The 26,605-nt window shown below is 36.3% G+C and overlaps 1 protein-coding gene across 1 annotated transcript in view; it reads left to right on the top strand.

Moving 5' to 3' along the window:
- The window catches only part of LOC127617998 (uncharacterized), a 135,232-nt gene that overhangs the window by 87,483 nt on the left and 21,144 nt on the right, over positions 1–26,605 (top strand). The window contains exons 3-4 of the mRNA XM_052090205.1: positions 16,269–16,319; positions 25,620–25,699. Of these exons, the coding sequence (XP_051946165.1) occupies positions 16,269–16,319; positions 25,620–25,699 (131 nt within the window). The remainder of the gene's footprint in view (positions 1–16,268; positions 16,320–25,619; positions 25,700–26,605) is intronic.

The raw sequence follows: 26,605 nt of genomic DNA on the forward strand, positions 1-26,605 counted from the left end.
GCTGGGATTTGACAGGTCAGATGGATAAACTGCAGCTCTCAGCTGAAAAAAAAAAGAAGCCGTAATTGATGTCATTGTCCAGAGTATGAATTCCCCTCTGTCTGTTTTCTGCGTCTTTGATACTGAAATTTAAACCATCAAGTTTTTTCCTCCAGTGGAAACAGGAAAAAATTTCCATTTGGACTTCCTGCCACATGAGGGAATTTGGGAAATTAACCCTGACTGAATCATCATGCTCATTCTAACAGATTATGAATATCTTGGATAATTATGTGGCATTTTTTTTTTAGGGATGTGCACAAGTAATCGAGTACTGCACCAGCTACTCCAGTATTTAAAACACAACACGCATATCTCAAAGTCATTTTCCTTTAGGCTTTTGCCTCGGGTGCTGTGGATGTCGTCGAAGTGTTGGATGAGAGAAGATACTGTATATTAGCATCTGTGCTTTTGAAAGCAAAGTTTGGTAATACTTGTAATATTTTGATTCTTATTGAATTCTACTCTATTTGTATTTGGTTCTTGTTGGAGTCATGCAAACCAACAGACTAGGATCAGGTTTTATTTGTGGCAAGAAAATTGAAGCATATTTGGAAGCTTATCAGATCAGTATGTAAAATATCAGACCCTAATTCGTTTGTATTTTATTTATATGTAAGCTCTGAGTTCAAATGTTTTCTACTGTTTTTGTTTTTTTTGTTTTCTATTTTTATTAATGCATATTATTTTGTTTATTTTTGTTTTTTCAAAAGGTAAAGCATAGTTTGATTGCTTTGAATCTTATTTTTTATATTTTAATCTTATTTTGTAATCCGTTCTTGGCAATGTTTGTGAATAAAACAATATAAGGTTCACGTACACGTCATGCATGTTATTTTTAACGTGCATATTAATTTACGAGTAATCGGGTACTTTTTTGTGGATTAGAGTACTCTACAAAGATTACTTTAAAATGCAGGTGCTTTCTAGCAGTGCCATCTCACTGTTCATCAAGTCCAATTTAAATCCAATATAAATTCCTATTTCAGTTCCATTTGACATTTTAAATAGCTTTCATTTAGATCTGCATGTGACAAAGTGTGGTTGTCTGTGTCAGTAAGTTGTTTTCTGTGCAATTAGTTTCTCCACTTCCATCAGCTCGTCCCATTCATAGCGATCTACAGAGACAAGCTGTGAGGACAAGAGCATGAGGGGCGCGCAATACCGCATTGATTGATTTACAGCGTATTGAATGTGGAACACAAATGGTATTACTGGTTTATCAGAGAAAAAAATTATAAATAGGCTGTAAATTAATTATACTTGTGCTTGTAATTTCAAAAAGCATAGATAGTGTTACTGTGTAATGAGTGTGATTTTAAGCTTTTGATTAGTTTGAATTATACGCATGAATAAGTCATGATACACTGAACCACTAATCTAATCACTTGTTGATGTGAAGTTAAATATTGCATGAAATTCAACACCGAAGTGGATGATCCCAGCATGCTTTGTTAACATGTGTCATGACAGGATCTAAATTTTTCTTGTTAAGACCTGTTTGAATGTCTGTACTTCTATTTGTGAAATTGCTCTGTGGTAGATAAACAAAACCTGCTTCCATTTCGATGAGTAACTCCATAATCAGAAATTAAATAATTGTATCCAGCGCATTAAATGTATTCCCAGATTGTCTGTAGAGACTGTGAAGGACTTCCGTCTCTTAACTGCTTAAAAACATGCTGCCAGAAAAGACAAATCTTTGCTGCCTTTATTTTATTACTAAGGCTACTGTTAATGTAGGCAGTAGACATGGAGTAAAAAAAACAGAGTCAACAGTGCTTTTAAGTTTTGCAGTAACGGCAGCAATTAAACATTAAAAAGTTAAATATAAAAACATTAGATTACCATTTTAATGCAAAATGAAACCGCTTAAATGTAAAACCTTTTCTGTGTATTGGGCTTAAAGCAACTGTTATTTATGTGTGTCTAACTGTGTATGGGCTTAAAGTTATTTATCCTAGGACTGAGGCTACGTTTACATTAATCCGGATATATTTGAAAACTGCATTTTCGTTTCAAAATGCTCTGTCCACACTAACGGTTTCAATAGTTTTCCAAAAGTTGCTCGCCCACACTGAAACGTATGAAAACGCTTAAATCGTGTCACTGTGCATGTGGACAATCCCCATTGCATGTACGGTCTGAAACGCAATTGTCCTCGTGTTCCGCCGCCGGACACCAATTCCACATAAAATTCCCTTCACCTTTGAAGGAATGCAATGTGAAGGTTGTACAAAGTGGCATTTATTTTTTTTAGCAATGTTATCAAAGTGAGTATCAGGCACAACAGCACCGCTATAACACAGGCCGCCATCTTGATTGTTTTGGTTGGATAGATCACATGACTAAATGCGTCATCGTTTTCCAAAGCATCTGTTTTCACAGTCCAAACTACAACGTGAAAACTGCGTTTTCAAATTTATCCACTTTGGAGTGCGTTTACAAAAAGCTCTGTTTTGCAGACAAAAACGCCATCTCTGTGAGGACGGAAGGCCAAAACTGAGAAAAAGCTGCGTTTTCAAACGATAACATATTAGTGTGGTTTAGGCCTCAGTGCTTATCTCTTTTTTGCAGACAAATATTGTAGTTTGATTAATATTAACAATAGTCTTCTAACAGACAGCAGCAGGTCTATTAGGCTGCTTTTACACATCGCACAAATCCAATATTTTAAGATGTAAGATTTTTGTCCTGTCTGCATGTAATACATTAACAGCTACTTTTACTTTGAGTTGTCAAGAAGGGCATTTTGATGAAGCGCATTTGACTGTTCATGTGCGCAGCTGCATTCATCATGAGACATGAACACACTATAGATCATGCGCAGACAAACGCAACTGAGGGATTGAAAGCAGCCAGCTGTAGTCAAAAGCGCGCAGGTACCGATTTGAGTCGGTACTGCCGGTATAACAGGTGGCTATTAAAAAATTTTAACCGAGAACAGATTTCACAGCACCCCTAAATTAAAATCAGGGTTCTGCTGTAAACTTAAGGAAATCTGGGATTTAAAAAAATGTATATATCCCTCTCCAACTTAATGTTTCAATTGGAAATGTCAACACGGGAAAGAAAATGGCATTCGTCAAACCATTTCACTGGGTCTTTAATGCAGCTTTGCTCTCCTGTCCCTCTGTCTGGGCTCTAAATAGATGCGTTGCTGCATCTCTTTTATATCTCTGTGCTTTATGTGCATGGCATGATGTTTTCCACTGATATTGTCTTCTGTGGAAGTGGTGGTGGCGTAGTGGACTAAAGCACATAACTGGTAATCAGGTCGCTGGTTCGATCCCTACAGCCACCACCATTGTGTCCTTGAGCAAGACACTTAATCCAGGTTGCTCCGGGGGGAGTGTCCCTGTAATAAGTGATCTGTAAGTCGCTTTGGATAAAAGCATCTGCCAAATGCATAAATGTAAATGTCTTCTGAATGGGAATGTCTAAAACTTAGTGTAAAGGTTTACATTTTATTTATTCGGTTGATTTTAATTTTGGCGCTTCCTTTTCAGTATGTTCTTATCAATTTAATCTCTCTCTCTCTCTCTCTCTCTCTCTATACACCCACTCACTCATACAATCGCTCTTAATGTTAAGGGCCAACAATCTCAGCGCAGATGATTGTTTATGCCAAGCAGTTTTGCTCTAAAGAAACACATGGGTACTTTGATTTGCTGCTATGTCATTAGCAGCTTTCTGTCCCTTTCAGCCTAGGACAGACGTAAGCATCTATCACAACAACAATCTCAACATTTATCCTTTTAAACTGTTGCTTTTTCAGCATCTTACTCGTTAATTGGTAAAATGTAATAGCATTCTTAAAGATGGAGAATGATATTAGTATTCAGGCTTCAGTTTATTTAGTACACTTATTAATGTTTTTTCTGACTAGTGGACAATGTGGGGAAACCCATAGACTTAAACCCTTAGTGCTAATGTCCGTACAATCAAACCATAAGGTTTTTGTTTCAAATGGCCCAGAGTTTTGGGGGTTATTTCTTACGAAATCAAAGAATGAATGGGTGTGTTGTCATTTAGAACAAAATTTGGAGTTTGTTTCAGTGATTCGTAACCGCTTTCTGGGGCATATATTCAGAAGCATCTGCAACCGAAAGCCTTCACAAATCTGCCCATTGTAAGAGATGCCTATCATCATTCTTTTGTCTGTATTCTACACATTAACACCCTTTTAAACACATCTGTGCAGTAGTATCAGTGCCATCATAAATTGCTATAACGGAGGGTAATTGGTGCATACTATGGCCATGGATAGCGTGTGAGCTCATCATGAATTTCGAATGTTAATGACATAATTTACACATTATCTGCTGCATATTACTTTTAATTATCATCGAGTGATTAAACATTGACTGATTTCGTGTGAATTCTTATTTAAATTAGGCATGAATTAGTTGATAACACATTTTAATGTCATATAGTGGTGGTGGCGTAGTGGCTAAAGCACAGGGGTGTTAATCAGAAGGTCACAGGTTAATCAGAAGGTCATTGGTTCTAACCCCACAGCCACCAACATTGTGTCCTTGAGCAAGACACTTAATCCAGGTTGTTCCGGGGGGATTGTCCCTGTAATAATTGCACTGTAAGTCGCTTTGGATAAAAGCGTCTGCCAAATGCATAAATGTAAATGTAAATATTAGTTGATGTTTTACATCTAGTCTTGAGCGTCCTCCTATTTAAGTGTTCCTCTGAATGCCTGAAAGTTCTTCCCACAGCGGTGTGGCAGTTTTCCGAATGTTCGCAAACAGTCTTTGCTCGGCTATTTCAAACTTCTATTTGGCTCTGAACGAGAAATGAAGATTAACTTTTCCGTGACAAGGCTTTAAGAAATTCAAAATGATCATAATGTAAGATGCAGTTGTTGCTTCAAAATTTTGCTTGTTTAATACTTAAAGCATTTTGTATTCCCTCAACTGCATTTTGCCTCACTTCCCCAACTCAACAGTTTGATTTGGAAAAATCTACAGATGAAGTTTATTTTCGCTCAATAAACTGAGTCACTAAATCATAATCACATTCTTTGACCGTAATGCTTTGAGGAACATTGAGTTCTATTCTCATTTTGTCATGAGAAGCCAGTTCTTTTAAAGTTATTGAGTCATTATGTTAACATCCAGTCAAACATTAACTGATAGGAAGTGCTGAATGGTGTGCACACAAGCAAAGTGGAACACTCCCACCCAAAAAAAAAAAAGAACAAAAAGGGTGATGGAGAGAGGGATGAAAATAGAAAGACAGTGATTGTGAGATTGTAGCTATGATCTCATCTGATGTCTGTTCCTCCCGACTGCTGTTGTTGTGTTTAGCTGTCTGCTCAGGCAATAAGACATGGAGATATGGAATCTAAGAGATAGAGAGGGAAAACAGCCAGCTGATGCTGTGCAGATGGTGATCTGTCACAGGTCTACACTCACTCAGGGCTGATAACAACCTCTGCTCACCCAGTAGGATAATTTAATCTTCTCTGTGAGGTAGTCATGGACCCTCTCTCTATTTTGAGACAGCCCAGATACTGAGCCAATGTTTGGGCTGAATACAATTTACAAAGCTTTGCCTGAACAAAGTGCAAAATAGTGCAAATTATGTAGTGATGTGTTTTCCAGACCTTACACCTTTCTTCTTAGACATGTTTGATACTTTTAAGAATGTTTCCAAAGCAGGTATATTTTGAGGACAGTTATGAGCAATGTAGCCTTCGTATCAGCCGGAATGCACACAGACTGCATATGCACTGTCTGGTGATAAAAAAAAACAAATCTCTAGATTTGCTGAAGTTTCCAAGGTTCATGCCATTTGAATATTTGAAAGATATTCAAGAACAGTATTTGGTGTAATCTGATTACTGCATTCTAATAACTTTTTATATTAATAAAAATAGTGCAACACGTATAATTTAAATTCTTGTAAACCAATTACAATTACTGACCTTCAATTACTTCAAAAATGTCATTACTTTTAAGTAGAGAATTGGATTATACATTTCTAATAATTATTTGTTTAGAATACATTTAAAACATGAATTATATTAATACATGTCTGTGTTTCTGATGAGATTATAATGTAGATATTATTTTAAATTAGTTGAGGTGGAAAAACAAATCTTTGTGAATTGGAAGTAAAAGTGAGTAATGTGATTACTTTTCACAGTAATCTGACTACAATGTTAAAGTAATTATTCATTTGTAGTGGATTACAATTATAAGTATCTTACCCAACACTGTTCAAAAATTAAGACATTTATTAGGAATTAGCAGTAGTTGTTACACGACTAGCACATAAAGATACGAAAAGAAAAATATGTAGTAGTACATATAAATGTTTAGATGGTAAACTGTCTTGATGTGAAATGTTGCATGTGATTATTTAGGGGCCAAGCACTGAAGGAGCTGGAACTCTATTGTATTTGTATTGATTTTCCAGTTTTACTTATTATTTTTCTGCCCTAAAAGTGTCTGGGCAGCAAAAAAATGTAAATCGTAGAGATCCCAAACTTGCAGGATGGTCCCAAATCCCATCCGCAACTCAGGCGCAAAACAAATTGTCATGGTTGCTTGAGTTAAGTCCTACAAAACGCACAGCACCGATTTTAATTTGCGTCTATACAATTGTTCTTTAAAAAGCATAGAAATTTTTCGTTAATAACTCTGGAACCGTATAGGCTTTTCAACCACTTCGACAACTACTGCTAAAAACCTACTTTTTCAAACGTTAATTTAGTATACATCTACAGACCCTCTCGACAAAAAGTTATCAAAAGAATTTTGATTCGTTAAATCGTTTGGAAGATCGAAGCAAAAATATTTTTGGGTGTGGCCTGTAATTGCTAATTAGCCTGTTTCTTGTGAGCGAAAAATTCAAACTTAACAAAACTTCCAAATGGACGAGCGAATATTCTGAGGTCACATGCAAAATTTTATACATTTTTGGTGCTAGGGGGCATTATAACTTAAAATCCTATTTTTTTGCTACAGCGATTTAAGGCAGTTAGGGTTTGAGTTGGAGTTACTATTCCACTGGATCTTTCCTGTCAAATCTGATTATTTTTGTTGTTGTTATTATATGTTTCCATATGTGGTTAGCCCCAGATAACTGACGCTTGTGGCCATATTTATAAGATGTGTTTATTACAGTTCCACAGAGACCCTATAATAAGCTTATAACACGGCTCATGTAAACACATACACCGATTTTGAGCCTTAAGAAGCTTTATGGTGTCCATGTAACCATAGTCAATAAGACTGTATTTGTTGTTTTAATGTACTGTTATGAGAAGGAGGATTTTTCACCAACGAGAGTTCCCAATGGGTTGGTCTACTCAGTGTGTCGCCAAAGAAATGGAAACAAAGTAATTGACAGAATGTCCTATTGCTAATCATTGTCAAAAATACATGGAAGTTATACCCCTGTATGTCTCGTCATATCTTGTATTGGCATCATATTAAAAGCTAACTGTGGATGGTCATTTTACATGTTGGTCAGATGGTCTCTTCCTTTAGTGTGCAGTTCTTTGCCAGATTTAACTACGAAGTTGACCAGACCATTTGTTGATAGTCCAAGGTCTGGCAACGCAACACTATGAGCAGTGTTTTCCCCTATGTGGCAGAGAGAATATTCCAGGAAGCACTTGACACCTTTAGCAAAACATTTTTTTAAAGCCTTCGTCAAATCACATCAGGTGGAAGAAATGTCCTTCGTTCCCAGGTAAAAGACTAAATGTCAGAGAATTAAGCACTCCTCGACTGTCAGGGTGATAAGACAGCGGCAGTTCCTTGGGTTTCTTTGGATCATATGACACATTAAATGGGGCAGGAAATTACCAGTAAACCCCACTAGAATGTAGTTTGAGATCAGGAAGAGGAATCATTGATTCAGAAACCTCACTCACCTCCCTACAGCCCACTGCCACTGATAAGTTGAGCATGTTAAGTGATATGAATGTACTTCTCACCTACTTTAAACTTCACTGTGCTGTTTTCTACTATAATCATCCCTGTCATATTACATTCAAGCACCAGCCATGCATTTGTCTTCACATTGCATTATCCGTGCACTCATGGCAACCTAAGAGCTTGGCTCATTATTCTGGATCTGCCCACACACTTGATGAAGCATGCAGATCCATAAAAACACTTGATTTCTGCTGTTGCCAAAAACATCCACAACACACCTGAAGTACGGTACTTGTTTGTAAGCATTCAGCCATATCTGTGGGTATCTACTGTATATATCCATGCACTCACGCAGCAAGTTAATTTGGATAATTTAGAAATACGGAGCCTATTATTTTGTTGCATGTGTCTCCTATTAGTGTTATCCTGTTTTATAGTCTTATTTTCATTCTAATGATTGGTAGATTTACTTGTTGTCTGTCTACAGAGTTCTTCCTCTTTCAAAGTTTGAGATTTTACCTACAGTAACTGTGGGACTTCTGTGCCACTAGCGTAATCAAACAGCATTGCAAAAATAGGTAGTAGTACAAGAAGGTTGTCAATAAATGTGGATTGGCATTCCTGGACAAAGTTCAACTTTCACAGCAGAAGCTTGTGCATTACTAGCTTTTAGAACAAATAGAAAAGGAACAGTAACGTCACTTTCTAATTTCTACAGATTCTAAATCCTGCCTGCAAGCACTCGAAGCTCTGAAAACGGAACACCCTTCAATTATTAGCATAATAGTAAAAGTCGACCCCTTAAAAAAACAAGTTTTTAATATTGTCTTTTGTTGGACGCCAGGCCATATGGGATTGGCTGGCAATGAACAGGCAGATAAAGTGGCTAAGGAAGCACTTCAGTTGGACTTGACAGTATGTAATATACCAGCATCTGATGTTAAACCTATATTGAATATGTACGTTCACAACAAATGGCGAATGGAATGAATGTGTATATAACAAACTACATGAAGTGAAGCCAGTGCTAAACCAAGGAGTTTATTATTTCCTCTTTGAAAATAGACATGACCAGGTTGTATATACGAGATTGAATTGGGTTTATGAGTTCATTACTGTTGTTTGACACATCAGTTCCTATACCCTCAAAATATAATTATTTCTGGTTTGGGGTGCATGCCATTTTAGTTTAAGAAGCTTTATTTTTCAAAGACCTGCTGCATATTGTGAACAACAGTTAAACAGAGTCTGGGCATGTTTTAAGAGTCATTTAGGCAGAGGTGGTTTACCTACAGAGGGGTTTGACTGCAATTATGTGTCCCAGTCAGAGATAAGAGACAAACATGTGGCTGAAACCAAGGTCTGCAATGTGAGAGAAGTTCACAGTCTCCCTCTCTGAGGAACTTTGACCTGTCATGTCTGTATTCTCATGAGTCAGATTAGTCTGATAATTTAGTATATCTTGATATGTATTGAATAGCTAGCATCTCTTTATGGATTTGTTCTCAAATTGCTTAAGGGTTTTGTATTTTTTATTTTATTTGGATGAGCTGAAATTTCATCCAAGTTGAAAATGTAATTTATGCAAATAAACTAACAGGTTCTTTTCCATCCCCATGTGTTTAAAAAAAACGAAATCGTCACTTCTGGATACATCGAAACTACCGTGACTTTTATTATTAAAATACTCAATGTTTGAAGCCGCAGACAAAGAACTTTGTCTCATGTCAGGAAGCAACAAAACTGTGTGACGTGCTGGGAGCGCCGTGTGTGTTTTCCTCCATCCTTACGAGTTTACCGAATGGATCTATTAGATATTTTTTTAAAGTGCCAGTAATCCTGCTCTTTGGAACAGTTCAAGTTTGTATTTGACTTATTTGCTCTGCAAACTCCTTGCATGCTTTAGATTTTTAGGAAATCGTTACTACAGAATGACCAGACCAAACTGGTTCCAGTTATGAACAAATTTTTCAGTCACATGACTTGTTTGATGCGCATCTTTTATTCCAAATAAATTCAATAGTGTTTGCATTATTGTTTGAGCATTTCTTCTTATCGAATAAAATATTCTTTTTTTTCTTTCGGTGTATTTTGTAGATAGGTTTCGCATCTTGTTGTTTCCATGTGGCAGTTTTTATAGATATCCAAAAATGTGCATATAATACATGTATGGAAACCCAGCTGCACTTGCAAAGCAGATTCAAAAAGTGTAATGTAAGAAGAAAAATACAGCTAGTTAAAGATAATCAAGGGATGTTTTTCACTATGCATCAATATAACAAAACGGTGTAATAAACCACAATATATTACTTCCATAGATTTTACCAAAATGCCACACAGTGGCTTGCATGACACAAGCAAATCAGAGTTTTAAATGAATTCACTTAAATGGACAGTTTGAGGTGAAAAATGAATTTATGCTACTCTGATATCGTATTCAAGAGTTATGAGACAAGGAGTTTTTAGGTAACACTCTTTAAAACCAAATTACAATTCTCATTCATGTTGTTTAATTTTATATATATAATCAGAAAACCATTAGGATTATATTGTATATATTCAATGTATTTCACAGCTTTATTCAGCACACCTAATTTTTTTAAGATGATCATCACCTTGAGTGTATATATACATGGAAAGATACGTGGGTTTCCATTAGTGGTCGCTCTATCGTTGAGGACGGTAAATCAGACGATATTATAACTTTAATTATCGGCATTGGGAGATTCCTTTTTTTTTTTTTTCTTGAGGGTGCTGAACATTGCCTGCTTGCATGTGAAGTGACTGAGACATGTAAACGACCAGTCACTGTTCATTTTGTTGTTACATGCCATTGTGTAACTACAATAATAGTCTGATGTGCAACGGTGTCATTTAAACGGTCCGCATATCAGAGCCGCATTTGAGCTCATAATGTTAAAATGCTCGACTGTTTCATTCTCTCTCCTCAACAGTTCCCAGTATCTTTTAATTGTCATAGCTAATGATAAAAAGGCAAATATCAATAAAACTAATATCATATATTCCGTCTACTAATATGCCCATATCTTGTTTAAACAGATGTAATAAACCAACCTCGCACAACTTCAGCAGATCCAGCATCCTGTGAGGTTTAAATTGATTTACCGTTTAGAGCATGTATTCTATCAGCCTCTCCTCAGCAGTTCCTTGCTACTTTTCTAATGAGAAAAGGCAACTATCAATAAAACTTACATTATCTACCATTTACAAATATGCGTTGAAATGGATTTAATTCACGAGCCTCACGAAAATCCATTGTTTTCTTCCCATCGAGTGCTCCTCTAATATCTTCCTCTGAAGCGCATATTCTATCAGACAGAATCAAAAACATTCGGATCAAAAGTTCCTCTTATTCACAAATCATTAGTCACAAATCATGATGGTCACTCACACACAATCCAAGCTGGCGATCCATGCTGTTTAAACTGCCAGGAGATCGATGTGTCCAGAACCAGGAAAATGCTGCATCTGGATACTGTAGCTATACAGAGGTATGATGAAAATACGGTGCTTTTCAAACTGTTCAGAGACCAGTTCCTTAAGAGTTCCTTTCATTCAAAACATCTATTCAGTTTAGCCAGAAACTGATTAGACAGCAAGTCAACTGTCTACATTTTCAAATGTAGCCCAAGGTAAAAGTTCAAGTGTGCTATAAGTAAATGTCTCATTCACGATCACTGTATGTACTATAGGTTTGGTTCGATATTTTTTTGAGTAAATGCAATTGCTAATGTTGGTTGCTGGACTAGTGTGTGTACTGTTATTTCCTTCCTAATATATTAACAATTTCTTCATGTGCAAATAAATTACTCAAATTTGATGACTAAACAGAAATCATAAGAAACTGCCGTCTACCATTTAAAATACAATATTTTTTTTTGTTATGAGTAAATCTAGTTCTAAATTTATTTATTTTTTTTCAGCAATTTTGTTTATTTACTATATTAAATTGTTTGATGTCTGCATTGTGTCAGCCACCCTGCTGTCTGGATGCAGCCATTAAAAACCCCATATCGGTCGACCACTAGTTTCCATCCAACAATTTTTATGCACATTAGAAATCCTGAGTGGAAATGCTTGATATGCGAATAAACTTTCTAAATTCGCTTAATTTAATGCAGCAGCAGGAGGAGGATTTTCTAGAGTTTCACATTAGTTAAAATGCACATTATGGTGACTGAAACAGTGGTGTTGAAAGGTGATGTTTTGAACTTTTGTGTATGTGTTATGAGTGTGCGATTAGCTTGATGTGACTGGCCCAATGAAAGGTCTAACTTTGGCACACAATTCTTAGAATATAACGCTTGTTATTTGGAAGTGTTTAACCCACAGCTGCTTGTAAAAGTGGGTCCTCCTATTCCATCAGAACAGTTTTGAGAGCGAGCGCTGCCAGGTATGCTTAAACTGGCGGTGTGTGGGCATCGCGCCATTATATCAAATATTCAACTTAATCTGTTGTCTCTCATGGATGCATTTAATCAAATTAGATACTTTCTCCAATCTTGCAAATAAAACTGTCCCCAAAGCAGGGAGGTCATTCAGCTGATCAATCATGGCGAGGCGGCTCCCTCATGATAACGCGCATTATGTAGTTGATGGAAATGCGCTTAAATAAAATGCTCAACATTCTGGATGGAAACCCAGCAACTGTAGATTAATTGTTTTGATGTTGTGCATGGCTGAATTTTTCCTTTTATTACAAAGACCATAACCAGTAGGGATACACTCAGTCCCCTCCGATGCATCTCCATGGTAACAGCTGAGGGCTAGAGACATGGGTAAAAATAAAGGAATGATTAAAGATAAAGAGTATGTTCTTCTGGTGCTGCACAAGCTCTCACACATATTGGGCCCCTCACCATTCCAGTTGAGTTCAGAGGAGAAACATTGTGCTCTCACAGTACACTCACCCACTTGCTAGTCATAACACATGTTGTCAAATGGCCCTTTGTTACCGAGCTTTTCTCTGCCAAGCACTGATAATTAGTGCCATTTCTTCCCCTTCATATCTACAGTGCTGGAAATACTAGACTAGTGATCGTTTTACTCTGGTTTTTCTTTTGTTGTTGTTTTGAAGGTTCAGTGTTGTTTTTTTGTGTTTCTTAATGATGGAAGGCTTCAGCAGAGCTTCTTATTGTGCATAGGAAAATACTATTTTAGGGCTATTCAGGTTGTTTGCAATGTGATATTTTTCATGAAAATTCTCTTTAAAATCTGAACGTAATCATGGTAGTTTTTGTATTGCTTTTTAATTTACATGAACGCATTGTGTTACTGTGCCCTCTCAACATTTATTTCTGACAGATTTTGCCATGCTTTGTTTTGTTTTTTTGTACATAACATCTTAAAATAATAAGTTTGGACAGAAGTTCTTTTTGTCAGAACAGAGAAAAGTTTGGGAAAATGTATTGTAAAAAAACTATAAAACTGTTTGTGTGCAATCACACAAGCTGTGCTTGCGCTTGGACTTCTAAAGCAAAAGAATGGAAAGAAAACAAAAACTCAGGCAACGTATTCTTAAAACATTGGCATTTATGATTGATTTTTTTTTTTTACTGCTAATTAATGTATAAATTCACTTAACCTCTTCGGAGCGCTTGTTTATAATTTGACTGGAACAATGGCTCAGTGGATTGGCACAAATTCATAAGTGACTTTTTTTTAATTCTAAACGGTGTAATAAGAGGAAAGGTAAGCAGTTTCCATGCTTGACTTAACATTGCAATTCTCCAGTGCAGTGATGAGTTATAAACAAATCATCAAACCACCTTTGCTTGTCTTAAATGACTGATTTATCGTACCTTGACAATAATAATAACGTGTATTATATACATACCTTGGCTTTTCTCTGTTTTAAACCCGCATTTGAAGTGTCTATAAATGGCCTAGTCACAAATGGCCTACAATGCCACGAGTCAGTGATTTGTTTTTATTTAACCTCTAGAACAGGGGCGTCAAACTCCATTTCAGCCCGGGCCACTTCAGCATTATATATACCCTCAAAGGGGCCGATTGAAAATCTGATTTGGTATCAACCATGCAATATCCAATAATATTGCATATTTTGTGCATTTAAAATACACAGTTGTCAAAGCATTGAATTTGAGTTTGGAATGTGTAGGTAAATAATTTTTACAGTAACATCTGAGTGCAAATTAACTAAATGGGTCTCTATAGATGTCTTTCATCAGGCTCCTACTAGTCATCTCTTAGAATTTATGAAAGCAAACAAACCCAGTTACATTTTCCTACAATCATACAGCATTATTATGGAGACCAGATTTTACACAGAAGGAAAACTGATAGCTTGGTTCATAATAATTATGGGAGAATGGTAAAGCAGAACCGTAATCTAAATACATTTTGAAACTATTACTGGCAAAATACCATAATTACAGTTAGTGTTTTTACAGTAAAGCCGTGGTAAATGTTTGTATGTGGAGTGAAAATTCTTCTGAATCATGTGTTTTTTACTTTGTTTTATTTTATTTTTTTCTCCATGTTTTCTGTCATATCTGTTTATGATTGCTGTGCTGTTTAACATGGTTTTAAAGTAGTTTAATCAATGATACATTTGAAGTTTTGCATTAGAATTAAAATGTGGTTCGTTATCCTTACCATGCTTGACACAAGCGCTGTTTATAAGGTTCTGCACGGCATGTTGCAGTACTTGAAAAATGCATCTGCCCTGTGATCACGCACCTCTTAATTTTTCTCCATTGATACAAGTAGCAGTTAGCGCTGTTGATAATGTGCGCTATACGGTTTAGAGTGGTAGGGGAATGAACGCACCTTCTCTGTGCTCATGCCACTTGACCAGAGCTGATTGTTGTTCTGGATAGCACTGTTTTGTTTAGCTTTTGGAGAGAGTAAAATGCGCTCCAGGGGAAGGCTCATTAATATTCATGGGGAAAGAGCCAACCGATTGGTCAGTGAGTCGTACCATTTACCTTCCATCATTTTAGAAATCAGTTTGCGGGCCACATGAAATAAAGGTGGTGGGCCAGTTTTGGCCCGTGGGCCTTGGGTTTGACACCTGTGCTCTAGAGGGTGCTGTTATACTGTAGAAACAAGGAGTTTAGACTATACAACCCTCCAGTGCCGGCTACAGCGAAATGAAAGCAAAAATAACAATCGGAAAATGTAGGAGTTTATATTTTCCGATAGTTGCATTTTTTTAACTATTGACTATCGGCTCGATTAATCGGTAAATCCGTTATATCGGTCGACCTCTAGTAAGAATATTATATTGATCCTTTTTATGTGGATTTTCTGAACTGAACTGAATCCCTGGAACTGGAAATATGCCAAAGAAAGCGAACAATGACAAACTATTACAAAGATAATACTTGAATAAACATTGCTTGAATAAGTGCTGTTAAGATGGACAGAGATAAGATGCATTTTGAAGTGTTTCAGGGATGTTAAAACATCTTAGCAAATGATAGTGTGTTGCCCTGAATTCATCTGTACTAAAAGCAGCTACAAATGATTTGAGTCTAGCCATAGAAATTCAGCTATTGAAGAAGGGAGTAGAAATGTAGATGCCTACTACATACATGTGATTGACTAGGATGGTATTACAAGGGCTAATAAATATGTAATGAATACAATTGGGGGAAGGCAAAAAAAAGCTAAAACGAAGACAATGCAATGTTTACTCAACATTCATTAAACAGCTTTGAAAACAAACGTTCTTTATCATCCATTGTCAAGGCTGTTGGTATATTTTGGAACTGACACAAGGGGAAACTATAAAATCTCTGTTAATCGGACATGCGAACCCGGTTATTTGGTGACTGACTATCTCAAAATGGTAAAATGCGTCCCAGATTAATTGAATTATCCAATATCTCTTCTCTGTTCTTGCAAACATTCATTTGCATTCATGCTTGTATTGCAATTATTATCTGTGTCACAAAGTAGAACATGCTGGTAATACACCAACCCTCTTACACTGCAGTCACAGCTGACCTATAAATAATATTACAGCAGAAAAAAATACATCTCTCCTCAATGCTTGAGGGTGGAATTAACCAGCTGAGAAATATTGATCTTAAAGACCATTCAATTAAAGCAGTCATGTTGTTAAATCGCTTACAATTTATTATTTCTTTCTGTGTGGGTGTATTTCATCTTTAAGAGTGCATACGATTGAGGGTTGCAGTGTTTTAAAACACTTTTAGCAGTCAGTTTTGTGTGACTTTGTACTTGAAAGTAGTTTTCCCTCTCTTGTTCTGTTTCTTTTGAATTTAATTGTAAGCACTATTCTCTAACTTTTTCTACCCTTTCCTCTCTTCACAGAATGAGAAACCACTTGGTCATTCTGCAAGCAGGTCCAGCAACATTTCAAAGGTATGAAAATTTGTTTCCTTTTCTTCTTCTACTGAGACAGAGAGAGGCTTAGCTTTCTGCAACTACCTTCATTTTCATCTTTTATTCCATTTCCATGCAAGAAATGTTAAACATTATACAGTAAACTGTATTTACTTACTTGACCATCAATTTCCTTTGCATGGCAATGACATATTTTGTCTGGACTAAAAGCAAGAAATAAAATATCCGTAGACAAATAATTATAAAATATAAAGGGAGAAAAAAATTAAGATAATAATTTTATGCTTTTCTAGACACTTTCACTGTTGTTATTTACTTCTCAGTTCAGTGACGCTTTGTACTTGTATAAGAAACACCTGTATGTTTGTTTAAAATTTAATAAAAACCAAATCCCTTAGGCCAAAAACATATATTTGCACAAGTACGCAAGTGCTGATATGACTGTCTGGCCAACGCAAACGCACAGTCCTGTTGAACATATTGTGGCGTGGCCACACTAACCGAACCCTAACACCCCGTTTACACTGGACACGACCGACACGTCAGAAGCAATGGAACCACTTTATAATGATTGATGCTCTCTACACTGGAAGCGTCCATTGCAGCGCATCCATCTCCCTGACAATAAACTGATGTTGTGTTCCAGTTTGCGCTGGTGCTACAGAAAATTGGATATTAAAGACTGTTTTGTCTGCTAACGCCTATTGTAGCACACCTTTCATTAACACTTGTAATTTCTAATGCAGACCTAATACATTTTGCATTCCATTTGAACATAATCCAACGACCGGTGAATGTGAATGTCGTGGTTGCGTAGAATGTTTCAGCCTGCTCATTTTTTTTTTGATCACCCAATCAAAGTAAACCCTATACTTCATTCAAATTGATTTACCTTTTTAAAGACATGGACTCATGGAACAATATATTAGCTGGTGAGTTCATGCTGGGATCATGTCTGTCAGGCACTTTCGTTCTAACCTGGATCTCTTCCTCTTAGTGGAGATTTAATGCACTCCTGCGTAACATTGAGCCTCTTAACAGATAAACCCTTTACATGCACTAATAGATGCCAGTGTCACCTGCTCTGTGAAACACTCCACTAATTTTGCCATTCAGTTACTGACAATATTGGATTTTTTAGAGCATTCAAAAGAATTAAGTGGTTTTAACATTTTGATTGTTCCGGACTAGAATTCTATTCTACCGTCACCCTTCTGCCACCGACAGGTCTCTTTTCTCATTGTGTTATTTGGGTCCTAACGGTGGTACTTTTGCATCATTAACGTCACCATGAGTGTTGGCGGCATCTGTTTGCCACTGTAGCTGGGTAATGACTCAGCAGGAGAAGACTCCAGTTTCATTGTGTTGTAAAATTTGTCCCTTTGGATATACCATCAAAATGTCCCATTCATATCAAGATAAGCAAAGAATGCAAGCTGCTCTCCAAAAGCAATTCATTGCAATAAGAAATGCATCCGACCATGATGCAAATGACCAGAAGCATGGCAAGTTGCAAACTGCATGTCATCAAAAGCGGTTTACTTCTGTAGTGTGTAGTGTACTGTATGTTGTAATGTGAAAGCACCCTTATTATTAAGAGAACTGCTAGCAATTCCCACAGCGTTATTGTTGTTAACATTTAGTGCTGCTGTGCTTTGACGAGTTGTGAAAAGTTGGACTTCATTTATATTCAAAGCCCATTGTAGCATGTTCAATTGACTGTTTCCATGCAGCGAGCAGCATCAGAGTGATCCGCATTCAGCCCCAGTGGAAAGTGATGTCTCATCATTCCAGAAATGATTTTTCTATGCCAGAATAAATAACATGATAGGTCCCATTACAGTTGTTATCTATTCAGTGTCCTACATGCACACATTCAGGGTGATGAGGCGTTGATTGCAGTGAAAACCAAAGGGTCCTAATAGTGGTCCATGGGGTGTTCCTGTCAACTTTGCCTGTGCCAACTACATTAAGCAGTCAAACAAAACAACACAATCAAGTGGTCCATGTCTCTGCTTTTATTACACACAATCCTCTTGTTTGGTTCCTGCCTGTCTCTTTAAGCTTTTGTTTTTTAATTTACTCAGTTTGGCATCTTTATTCACCTGTGCTTCAGGAAGGGCTTGTGTGCCTTGCAAGGTTTGTGGTGTACCGTTCAAAATTAAATTGATAGTTACTTTTAAATTGTAATTTTAATTCTTGAATTTGAATTAAGGTATTAAACTAGATGCAGAATTTTAATTTAAATGTGAATTTAAGGAAGTAGGATTTAAAATTCTTGAATTTTTTTAGTCTTCGTGAGGATGGAATACCTTTTGGTTTATTAAGAAACATCTGTTGTGAACTCCTCCGCCTCATCACATCAACTATCACATGTGAGTGATTGACAGATCATTCTCATTGCAGCATCTGTGTTCATTTCCATAATCATTCTGTAGACATATGCCTCAAATTTTGCAGATGATAATGTACAAACAATTACCTGCAGAGTTTTAATGTGCTTCCAGAAAATTGGTTGAGGTTGAACAGCTTAGAAAACAAAAGCTTGCTTATTGTAATGGTTTTGTATTTAGTGCAGCTTATTCTGTTTCTGTACACAACTTTATCCTAATTTCCTTTTGATTGCTTTGAGTCATTCCAAAGATCACATGCTGCCTAAATCCACCTCAATATGAAACAGATTCTTACGAACTGCATCACCACTTGGGTTATCTATCAGTTATGCAATAAAGCTATTAGAAGAAAGACTAGAGTGTGTACTTATTTATTTCCTTATATGCATTAACAGGCCCTGAACTAACCTTTATTGCCCGAGTTACCATTATGTGTTAAATCACTGTTGTAATCTCTCCAATTTGTAATATGTACAACAGCACCATATTGTATAATAGGGCTGCACGATTTGGGGAAAATGTCATATTGCTATTATTGAGGATTGCGATGTAATAAACAAATGGTAACATGAGTCAACTTGCTTGGTTATCAAGGAAAATGCTCAAATAGATTACTGATAATGCTGAAATGTGTATTTTTCAACTCAAACATACAAACTATGGAGGACAAAACATGCAAAAATAATAAATAACTGTAATAAGAATTAATAAATGTCTTGATAAAACAAATATAATTAGTTTTTAATAATTTATTTTTGTATGACTTTTTTTACTTTATTTTCTCTTTATTTATTTTCTCTATTTTTATTCTTTAAAACTTTTTTTACTCTTCATTTGCTTTTTTTATTCTTTATTTTTATATTCTTACATTTCTGTCTCTTGTATGATAATTATGTGGGCGAGTCCTGCTTACCATTGGCTTATTGTCGATTGAAGCGTGTGCTCGATTACTCTTGACTTGTTTTGATGTGACGTTAGGTCATAGCCATATGACCTAACATAGCCATAGCCTGATCGTTTATGTATATAGAAGTTCTGCAATAAAAAATAAAAAAACTATAGCTGACGCTTCACATATATCTAGAGTTGCGCAACTTGCGATTTCAAGTCGATAACCACGCATCAAATGATGATGTTTCATTTAGAGTAGAGGTGCTTATTGATGTTTTAGGAGAGCTGTATGCCAGTATGAATGTCGACGCACATACTGGATTCAAAATCTGTGCGAGTCAGAGGTTGCTAAAGTGGGACGTCCATCTGCTTCCGATAAGTACTGTTGAGTCTTAACCAATGATGCACTGGAGCTACGCAAGGACCGCCTCCCTCATTTCCATGTTGCACACAGAAAAGTACAAATGAATACATGTATAAATAAATGTATATGGGAGTATATAAATATGGAAATGCATATATGTGGGGAATAAATAAATATACAAAATTAACACACAAATAAAAAAAATATACAAAATAAATGAATAAATAATTAAGTTAAAAAGAATAAAAATAAAGTTAAAAATAAATATAGAAAATAATAAAGGATTAAAGTCATACAAAAATAAATTCAGGAATACATTTTATTAAAAACTAATTATATTTGTTTTATCAAGACATTTATTACCTTTTTATTTATTATTTATGCAGGTTTTGGCCTCCATAACAAACTAGCAACAACGACTCTAAATGCAGTGTTTTCAAATTAAAATTATATTTTTACAAAATTAAATAAGATCTTTGCATTACTGCAAACTTGTTATTTTCTCAATATTACACCTAAATAAAATAGAACAATAAATAAGAACATACAGATTTTTATGAAAATAAGATTGTCCAAACAAACAGGGACATTTAATCAGGATGTAACATGTACTTTCTATAAACTCTTTTGAAAAGGAAACTGAATATAAAAGTGTGGTTCACTCAAACCAAGTGGCTCTGACCGCATGCGAGAATGACAGTTTTGGCGTTTGTGTTTATTTACATGGCACGTTCCCATATTATTTGAACTTTAAGGACAAAATAAATATAAATAAAGCTGTGATCTGTGTTTCTATCAGACACTCGAGCTGCAGACAGCGGGTGTGAGAGACGAGCGTCTCAGTGTTAGTGTGCATCAGCCGGCGGAACATTAAATCTCTCCCGGGTTCTACTCCCGCTTAAGGTTAGGTCTCTTCCGTGACTGGTTGAAGCAGCTCTGACCGCACAGAGAATGACAGTTTTGGCGTTTGTGTTTATTTACATGGCACGCTCCCATATTATATTAACTTATATAATAAAGTGATCAGTATTTCTGTGTTATTTTTTTTCTGACCACCAGTTCAGTGTCTGTCTGCTCGACATCCATCTTCACCTGATTTCCACACTGCACATCGGAAACTCGCATGACCACACGTACCACCCCCTAAACTGTGACTGACTGGGTCATCTTTTCATTAGCGATGTAGAAAACGGGCAAACAGCTCTCAGAGAGAATGGGCTGTCACGTCCACACATGCACTTATTTATTTAATAAAATCGTAGAATTTGCCAACATATAATCGCACAGGCTGACATCGCGATTGCGATATGATTAATTGTGCAGCACTATTGTATAATGACGTGTTTGTAGTCCACTTTGTTTTGCCTGATGTGCCTTTTTGCAAACTAACTAAAAGGACTGCATATTAGTTTGTATGTAAATGCGAAAGAGGTCGAATATACCTGGAGAAAGCCATAGCATTCTCTTTAATTCCTTCATTGGCTGTTGGTAAGGTAGCGCATGCAGTCTATCACACTTTTAACTGCCCTAAAAAAAATTAAATCAGTCACTGGTGAAGCATCTACTATAATACATTAAAATTATTGTGTATATGTGTAAATATTTTGCTTGCAAAAACCTTTGTCAGAATATACAGCTTTTTTTTTTTTTTTAACGATTAATTTAGTAACTGCATCTGCCGGAAGATTCTAGTTGTTGATGCTCTTCATTATGTTTAAGTAAGCTGTTTAGTGAGATCTTATGTCTCTACATGGATTTTCTCAGGGCCAGAAGAACATAAAAATGGATTCACTTTCAATCTGTGGTCCAGTGTTATTTTTGAGAGACTACAATATGCTCTTGTGAACATCTCCGTTTTTTTTTTTTTTTTTTTTTTTTTTTTTTGGCCCTTTGTGCTCATGTCGGAGACTAAGGCAAGTTTTAGAGATGCAAGGTCACTGTGCACTGTGTGTGTGTGTGATGTGTGGAGCCATGGAGAGAGGACAGCCTCCCAGAACAACACTCATTACTAGAAGCAATTCAGCCTCCATATTACAACAGCACACACAACTTTCCAGTAGCTTTGCAGAGAGTGCGAAAGAGAGCGTGGAAGGAGTTATGGCGATTACTTGCTCTTTCTTGTTCTCACGTGTTATTTCTGTTTTTCTTTCTCTATTTTCTAAAGTTGTATTGAAGTCTAAAATCTTGCATTGTAATTGACAAAGATTTACTTTAAGTTTGTGTGTCTCTGGTTAATTTGAAAAGAATTAAAGACATAATATTTTAAATTTATTATTTATTTAAAAAAAAAAATTTAAACAGCACTTTGTGACAGTGCACCACAATAATAGATTCAGATGTGAAAGTGGAGATTTAGAGTAAAAACAATTCTTAAATTTTTATCGGTTTCTCACGCACACCTATTATATCCAGCAGTTTGATTACCTCTAACAATTGAATCGCTATCAGTGTGACATACCTTCAAAATGTAGGAGGCAAATAGATTTAAGAAAGAAGACTATTTAAATTCCTCTATATTCAGTATTCAAATATTATGATGACCTCACCATCGGTTTGATTTTGCATGAAGTTTTCCAAACTTTAATCCTGAATTTCGTAAAAGGTATATTACATGGCCAAAAATGTGTGGACTGGACAACCCAAACGCCACACACCCAGATGTGCTTTATTTTCAATGCCGTTGACATTAATCGGAAGTTGGCCCTCCCTTTGCTGCTACACTGGCTTCTACTTTTTTGGGAAGGCTTTGCGCTAGATGTTGGAAGATGGCCCCAATGTAGACATGAGCATCAGTATGGTCAGACACTGATGTCATCTGATTGAGCCAGGATCACAGTTTTAGTTCCAATTCATCTCAAAAGTGTTCAGTGGGAGTAATTTCTGGACTTTGCGAAGGCCAGTCAAGTTCTTCTACATCAGACTCAATAAATCATTTCTTTATGGAACTTACTTTTGTGCACAGGGACAAGCTGAATTAGTAAAAATGTTTGTCTAAGGATATTGGATGGCTGTATGCTTGATCCTATGCACCTGTTATTAATGTGTGTACCTAAAATAGCCAAACGGTCAATAAGAGGGGATTTCCATGTAGAGTATACCTCCATTTTATAGAGAACAAAAAGAGATGGTACACCTTAGGTAGTAGTTTTAAAGTATTTTCAAATCAAGTTTGTATGGAATCTGTTAAGGATTGAGTGATTTTGAGCTCTGAAGTAATTACAGAAAATTGTGAAGAGATAACGGGAGGACTTTCAATACAGAACTGCCTAACTTCACAAGCCACTTTCAATGATAGACCTTGTTTATGAATTTGTTGTTGTTGTCTGCTAATGGCAGTGGCAGTTTCATAAGTGAGAGCAATTGATTTTCCATCATCGCTGAATAACTCCGTGCGCCTGAGAGACAAGCCACTGTCAGCCACAAACAAGCACTTTTTGTAAATGTGCATAAGTTTACCGACAGATGGATTGAATTTACTCTTTGAAGTGTATTTACAGGCAAATTCCATCACTGCATGGCTGTTTTCCATTTCTAGCATTTTTACTCCTGTGTCGACGTGTCCGTGTCAGATTTATCACTGTCCAATTTTTGAGTGGTTAGTATGTGGTTCTGACAGGGGTTTGATGTTTTTGTTTCACACATTTTTGAGTGTGTGTGAACAGTATCGCAACACAGAGGGAGTCCTCTCTAACGTGCACACTGTCAGGGTTGAAAAGACCCCTTATCTCGCTCAATGTGATGACTGGGAAGTGACTAGGCATTAATCACGTTCACACAGTCATCGCACACAACTCAGCAATGCTACACACATTAAACTCATTTAATGTACTAAAATGTGTTTACCACATCATCTGTTTCCAAGTAGCCTTCACAAGCAGAATGGAGCGTGTGTATATACAGTGGGGTCCAAAAGTTTGGACAGCATTGAGAATTTGGGATTCAAAATCTAATTTAAACCTGGAAATAAAGTTTTATGTTTGAAAAATGTTAAACATGTAAAATGAATGAATTTAAGAAATATGTAACATTTTGCTCTCTCTCTAGGTCACTAAAGAAATAAGTAAGCTTGTGATTTTGACCATGTAACCCCTTTGTACAAAATATCAGATTTCCTTGTTTCCATTTAAAGCATTCAGTATGCTTTTTGGAACATTCACAAATCATGCTGGAATAACATTGATCATTTGGTTTTGCACAAACGTTTTTTGTGTCCTTGCCAGCTCTAGTGCATGCTCTCATAAAAGCAAAAGAGAGACATACCAAATACTAAGACATTTAAAAAATTCATTTAAATTTGTTATGCTAAGAATATAATTCAAATATAAAAAAAATTATTAAATGATAATGCAAAATAGAAGTCTTTTCACTGGTGGTTTTAGAACTTTGGATCCCACTGTATACGAGTTATGTTAAAAAAGCATTTTTGTGAGTTTGCGTGTCAACCTGTAAGCGTGTGTTTTTGTGGAGGGCAGTTCCGGACACTTTATCCTATATTGATCCCTGTCAGGCTCCGGGCCATAATTTCTCTGTTCGTTACAGATAGAATCGATAGGTAATTAGTCTGGGACATAAATGATTGAATCAAACAATGTGAATACAATCCCTGCTCCCTTGATTAGAAATTCAAGGTAAGATTATTTTTTTTTTCTGGCAATGACTTTCAGTGAAAGGTATAACTTTTGACAGATGGTCTTTGCTTGTCTTTCAGACTTTGCAAAAATATTAACTTAAGACCAGAAACATATTTTATGCAAGTACATATACACAAATGCAAGCACTTGCCATACGGTCCGGTTGAACATGTATTTGCGTTACTGTAGTGATAACAAACCTTAAGGAGTGGTGGTGGCATAGTGGGCTAAAGCGCATAACTGTTAATCAGAAGGTCGCTGGTTCGATCCCCACAGCCACCACCATTGTGTCCTTGAGCAAGGCACTTGACTCCAGATTGCTCTGGGGGATTGTCCCTGTAATAAGTGCACTGTAAATCACTTTGGATAAAAGCGTCTGCCAAATGCATAAATGTAAATGTTAATAATCAAGGGGGTGGTAGAGTACCTTCAAAAGCCTGTGCCATTAAACAATGTTATGCAAGTTTAAAAAATATATTTTGACTTATTTTTACTTTCCCAGCAACAGTTTTCATGACAGTAGTAGGCTTGAAAGAGAACACCAAGGTCCACACCAATGTCCGCTATATCGCCCCTTGCAGCAATGTTGAGAACGCAATGCCAGTGTTATGAATTGCGGTCTGACGCATTTTGGAATGTTCATGTAATGGCATAGGGTATGTTTTCGGCCTTAAAGATGAAGTGTGTAATTTGTGCACCACTAGCAGCACCAAACGGAATAAAATAATTATCACTGTTTCCTTACGGATACCCCCACCCCCATTTTCTATTTTTTGGGCAAATGGATTTACCCGCCCCAAACTCACACCACTGGTTTAGCCAATGTTGCTACTGTGTGTTGGGGCCACTCAAACAAAGCAATGACCGATCCACAGTGCTTCATTTCAGAGAAATCAACCTATGAATGGCCAAAGTTATCCCTGCATATTAAACTGGAACAGGAGAAAAGTATTAACAATGAAAAAGCACTTTTAATGTGTAATGTTTCCATTTTTAAACCTATCCTCTTTTTTTTTTTTTTTTTTTTTTTTTTCTATAGGCAGGAAGTCCGACCTCTGTAAATGCTCCCTGTAGCTTCCCCAGGACTTCAGTGACACCCTCTAACCAGGATATATGCAGGTAGGTTTGCTCTGCTCTGAAACAGAGCTCACAGTCTCATGCTGTAGGGTCATGTCAAGTGAGCCATCTCTATGACAGGTACAAGAGGAGAGTAAGAAAAGACTTAGAAAAATTTTGGAAAACCTGTAACTCTTAAAAGTGACATTTGCAATTGTTTACAAATATTCCTGTGGCTTCTCCTACCTTTCTTTCTCCATTTTTTCTCTAAAGCAGTGTTTCTCAACCTTTTGTCTTGTATACCCTCTATAACCCCATTAGTGAGGCTGAAAGGGATAGTTCAACAAAAAAAAATTTATTCTGTCATTTACTCACCCTTATGGTGTTCCAAAACCGCATGACTAACTTTCTCATGCAGAACACAAAAGGAAAAATCTGAATGAATGTTCCATAGTGAACTGACAAAAGATGTCAAGATTTTCACAGAAAAATGACTTAAATTTTGTGATGTGTCTCACCAAAACTGTATGCCATTGTATGCTTTCAGAAGACTTTGTATATGACACTCAATTGGCATGTACTATTTTGTGTTATACTTGGGCCATTTTTTTTTTAAGCTTTAAAGTGAGTCAACCGTAATTGCACTGAAAGTCGGACTGGAATATTCATTAAAAACAAAATATTTTGTGTTCGGCAAAAAATCACATGACGGTTAGTAAATTGCATCAAATTTCAGGTTTGTATCCCTTCATCAACAGCAAACCAGAAATGTATTTAAAAAAAATTGGAAACACTTTGTAAATCCATTCTTGTGTAATTTGTTACATTTAACACAGCGGTTTTAATAACAACAGTTTTGTGAACGATTCATGTGTCCATTTTTTTTTGTTTTATTATCCTGAAACTGAAAAAAGTGACAATCACAATTACTTCCATCCATCAAAAGCCTTTTAATATTTTCACAAGTTG

Source organism: Xyrauchen texanus, chromosome 24 (assembly GCF_025860055.1).
Source record: "Xyrauchen texanus isolate HMW12.3.18 chromosome 24, RBS_HiC_50CHRs, whole genome shotgun sequence".
NCBI classification, from domain to species: Eukaryota; Metazoa; Chordata; class Actinopteri; order Cypriniformes; family Catostomidae; genus Xyrauchen; species Xyrauchen texanus.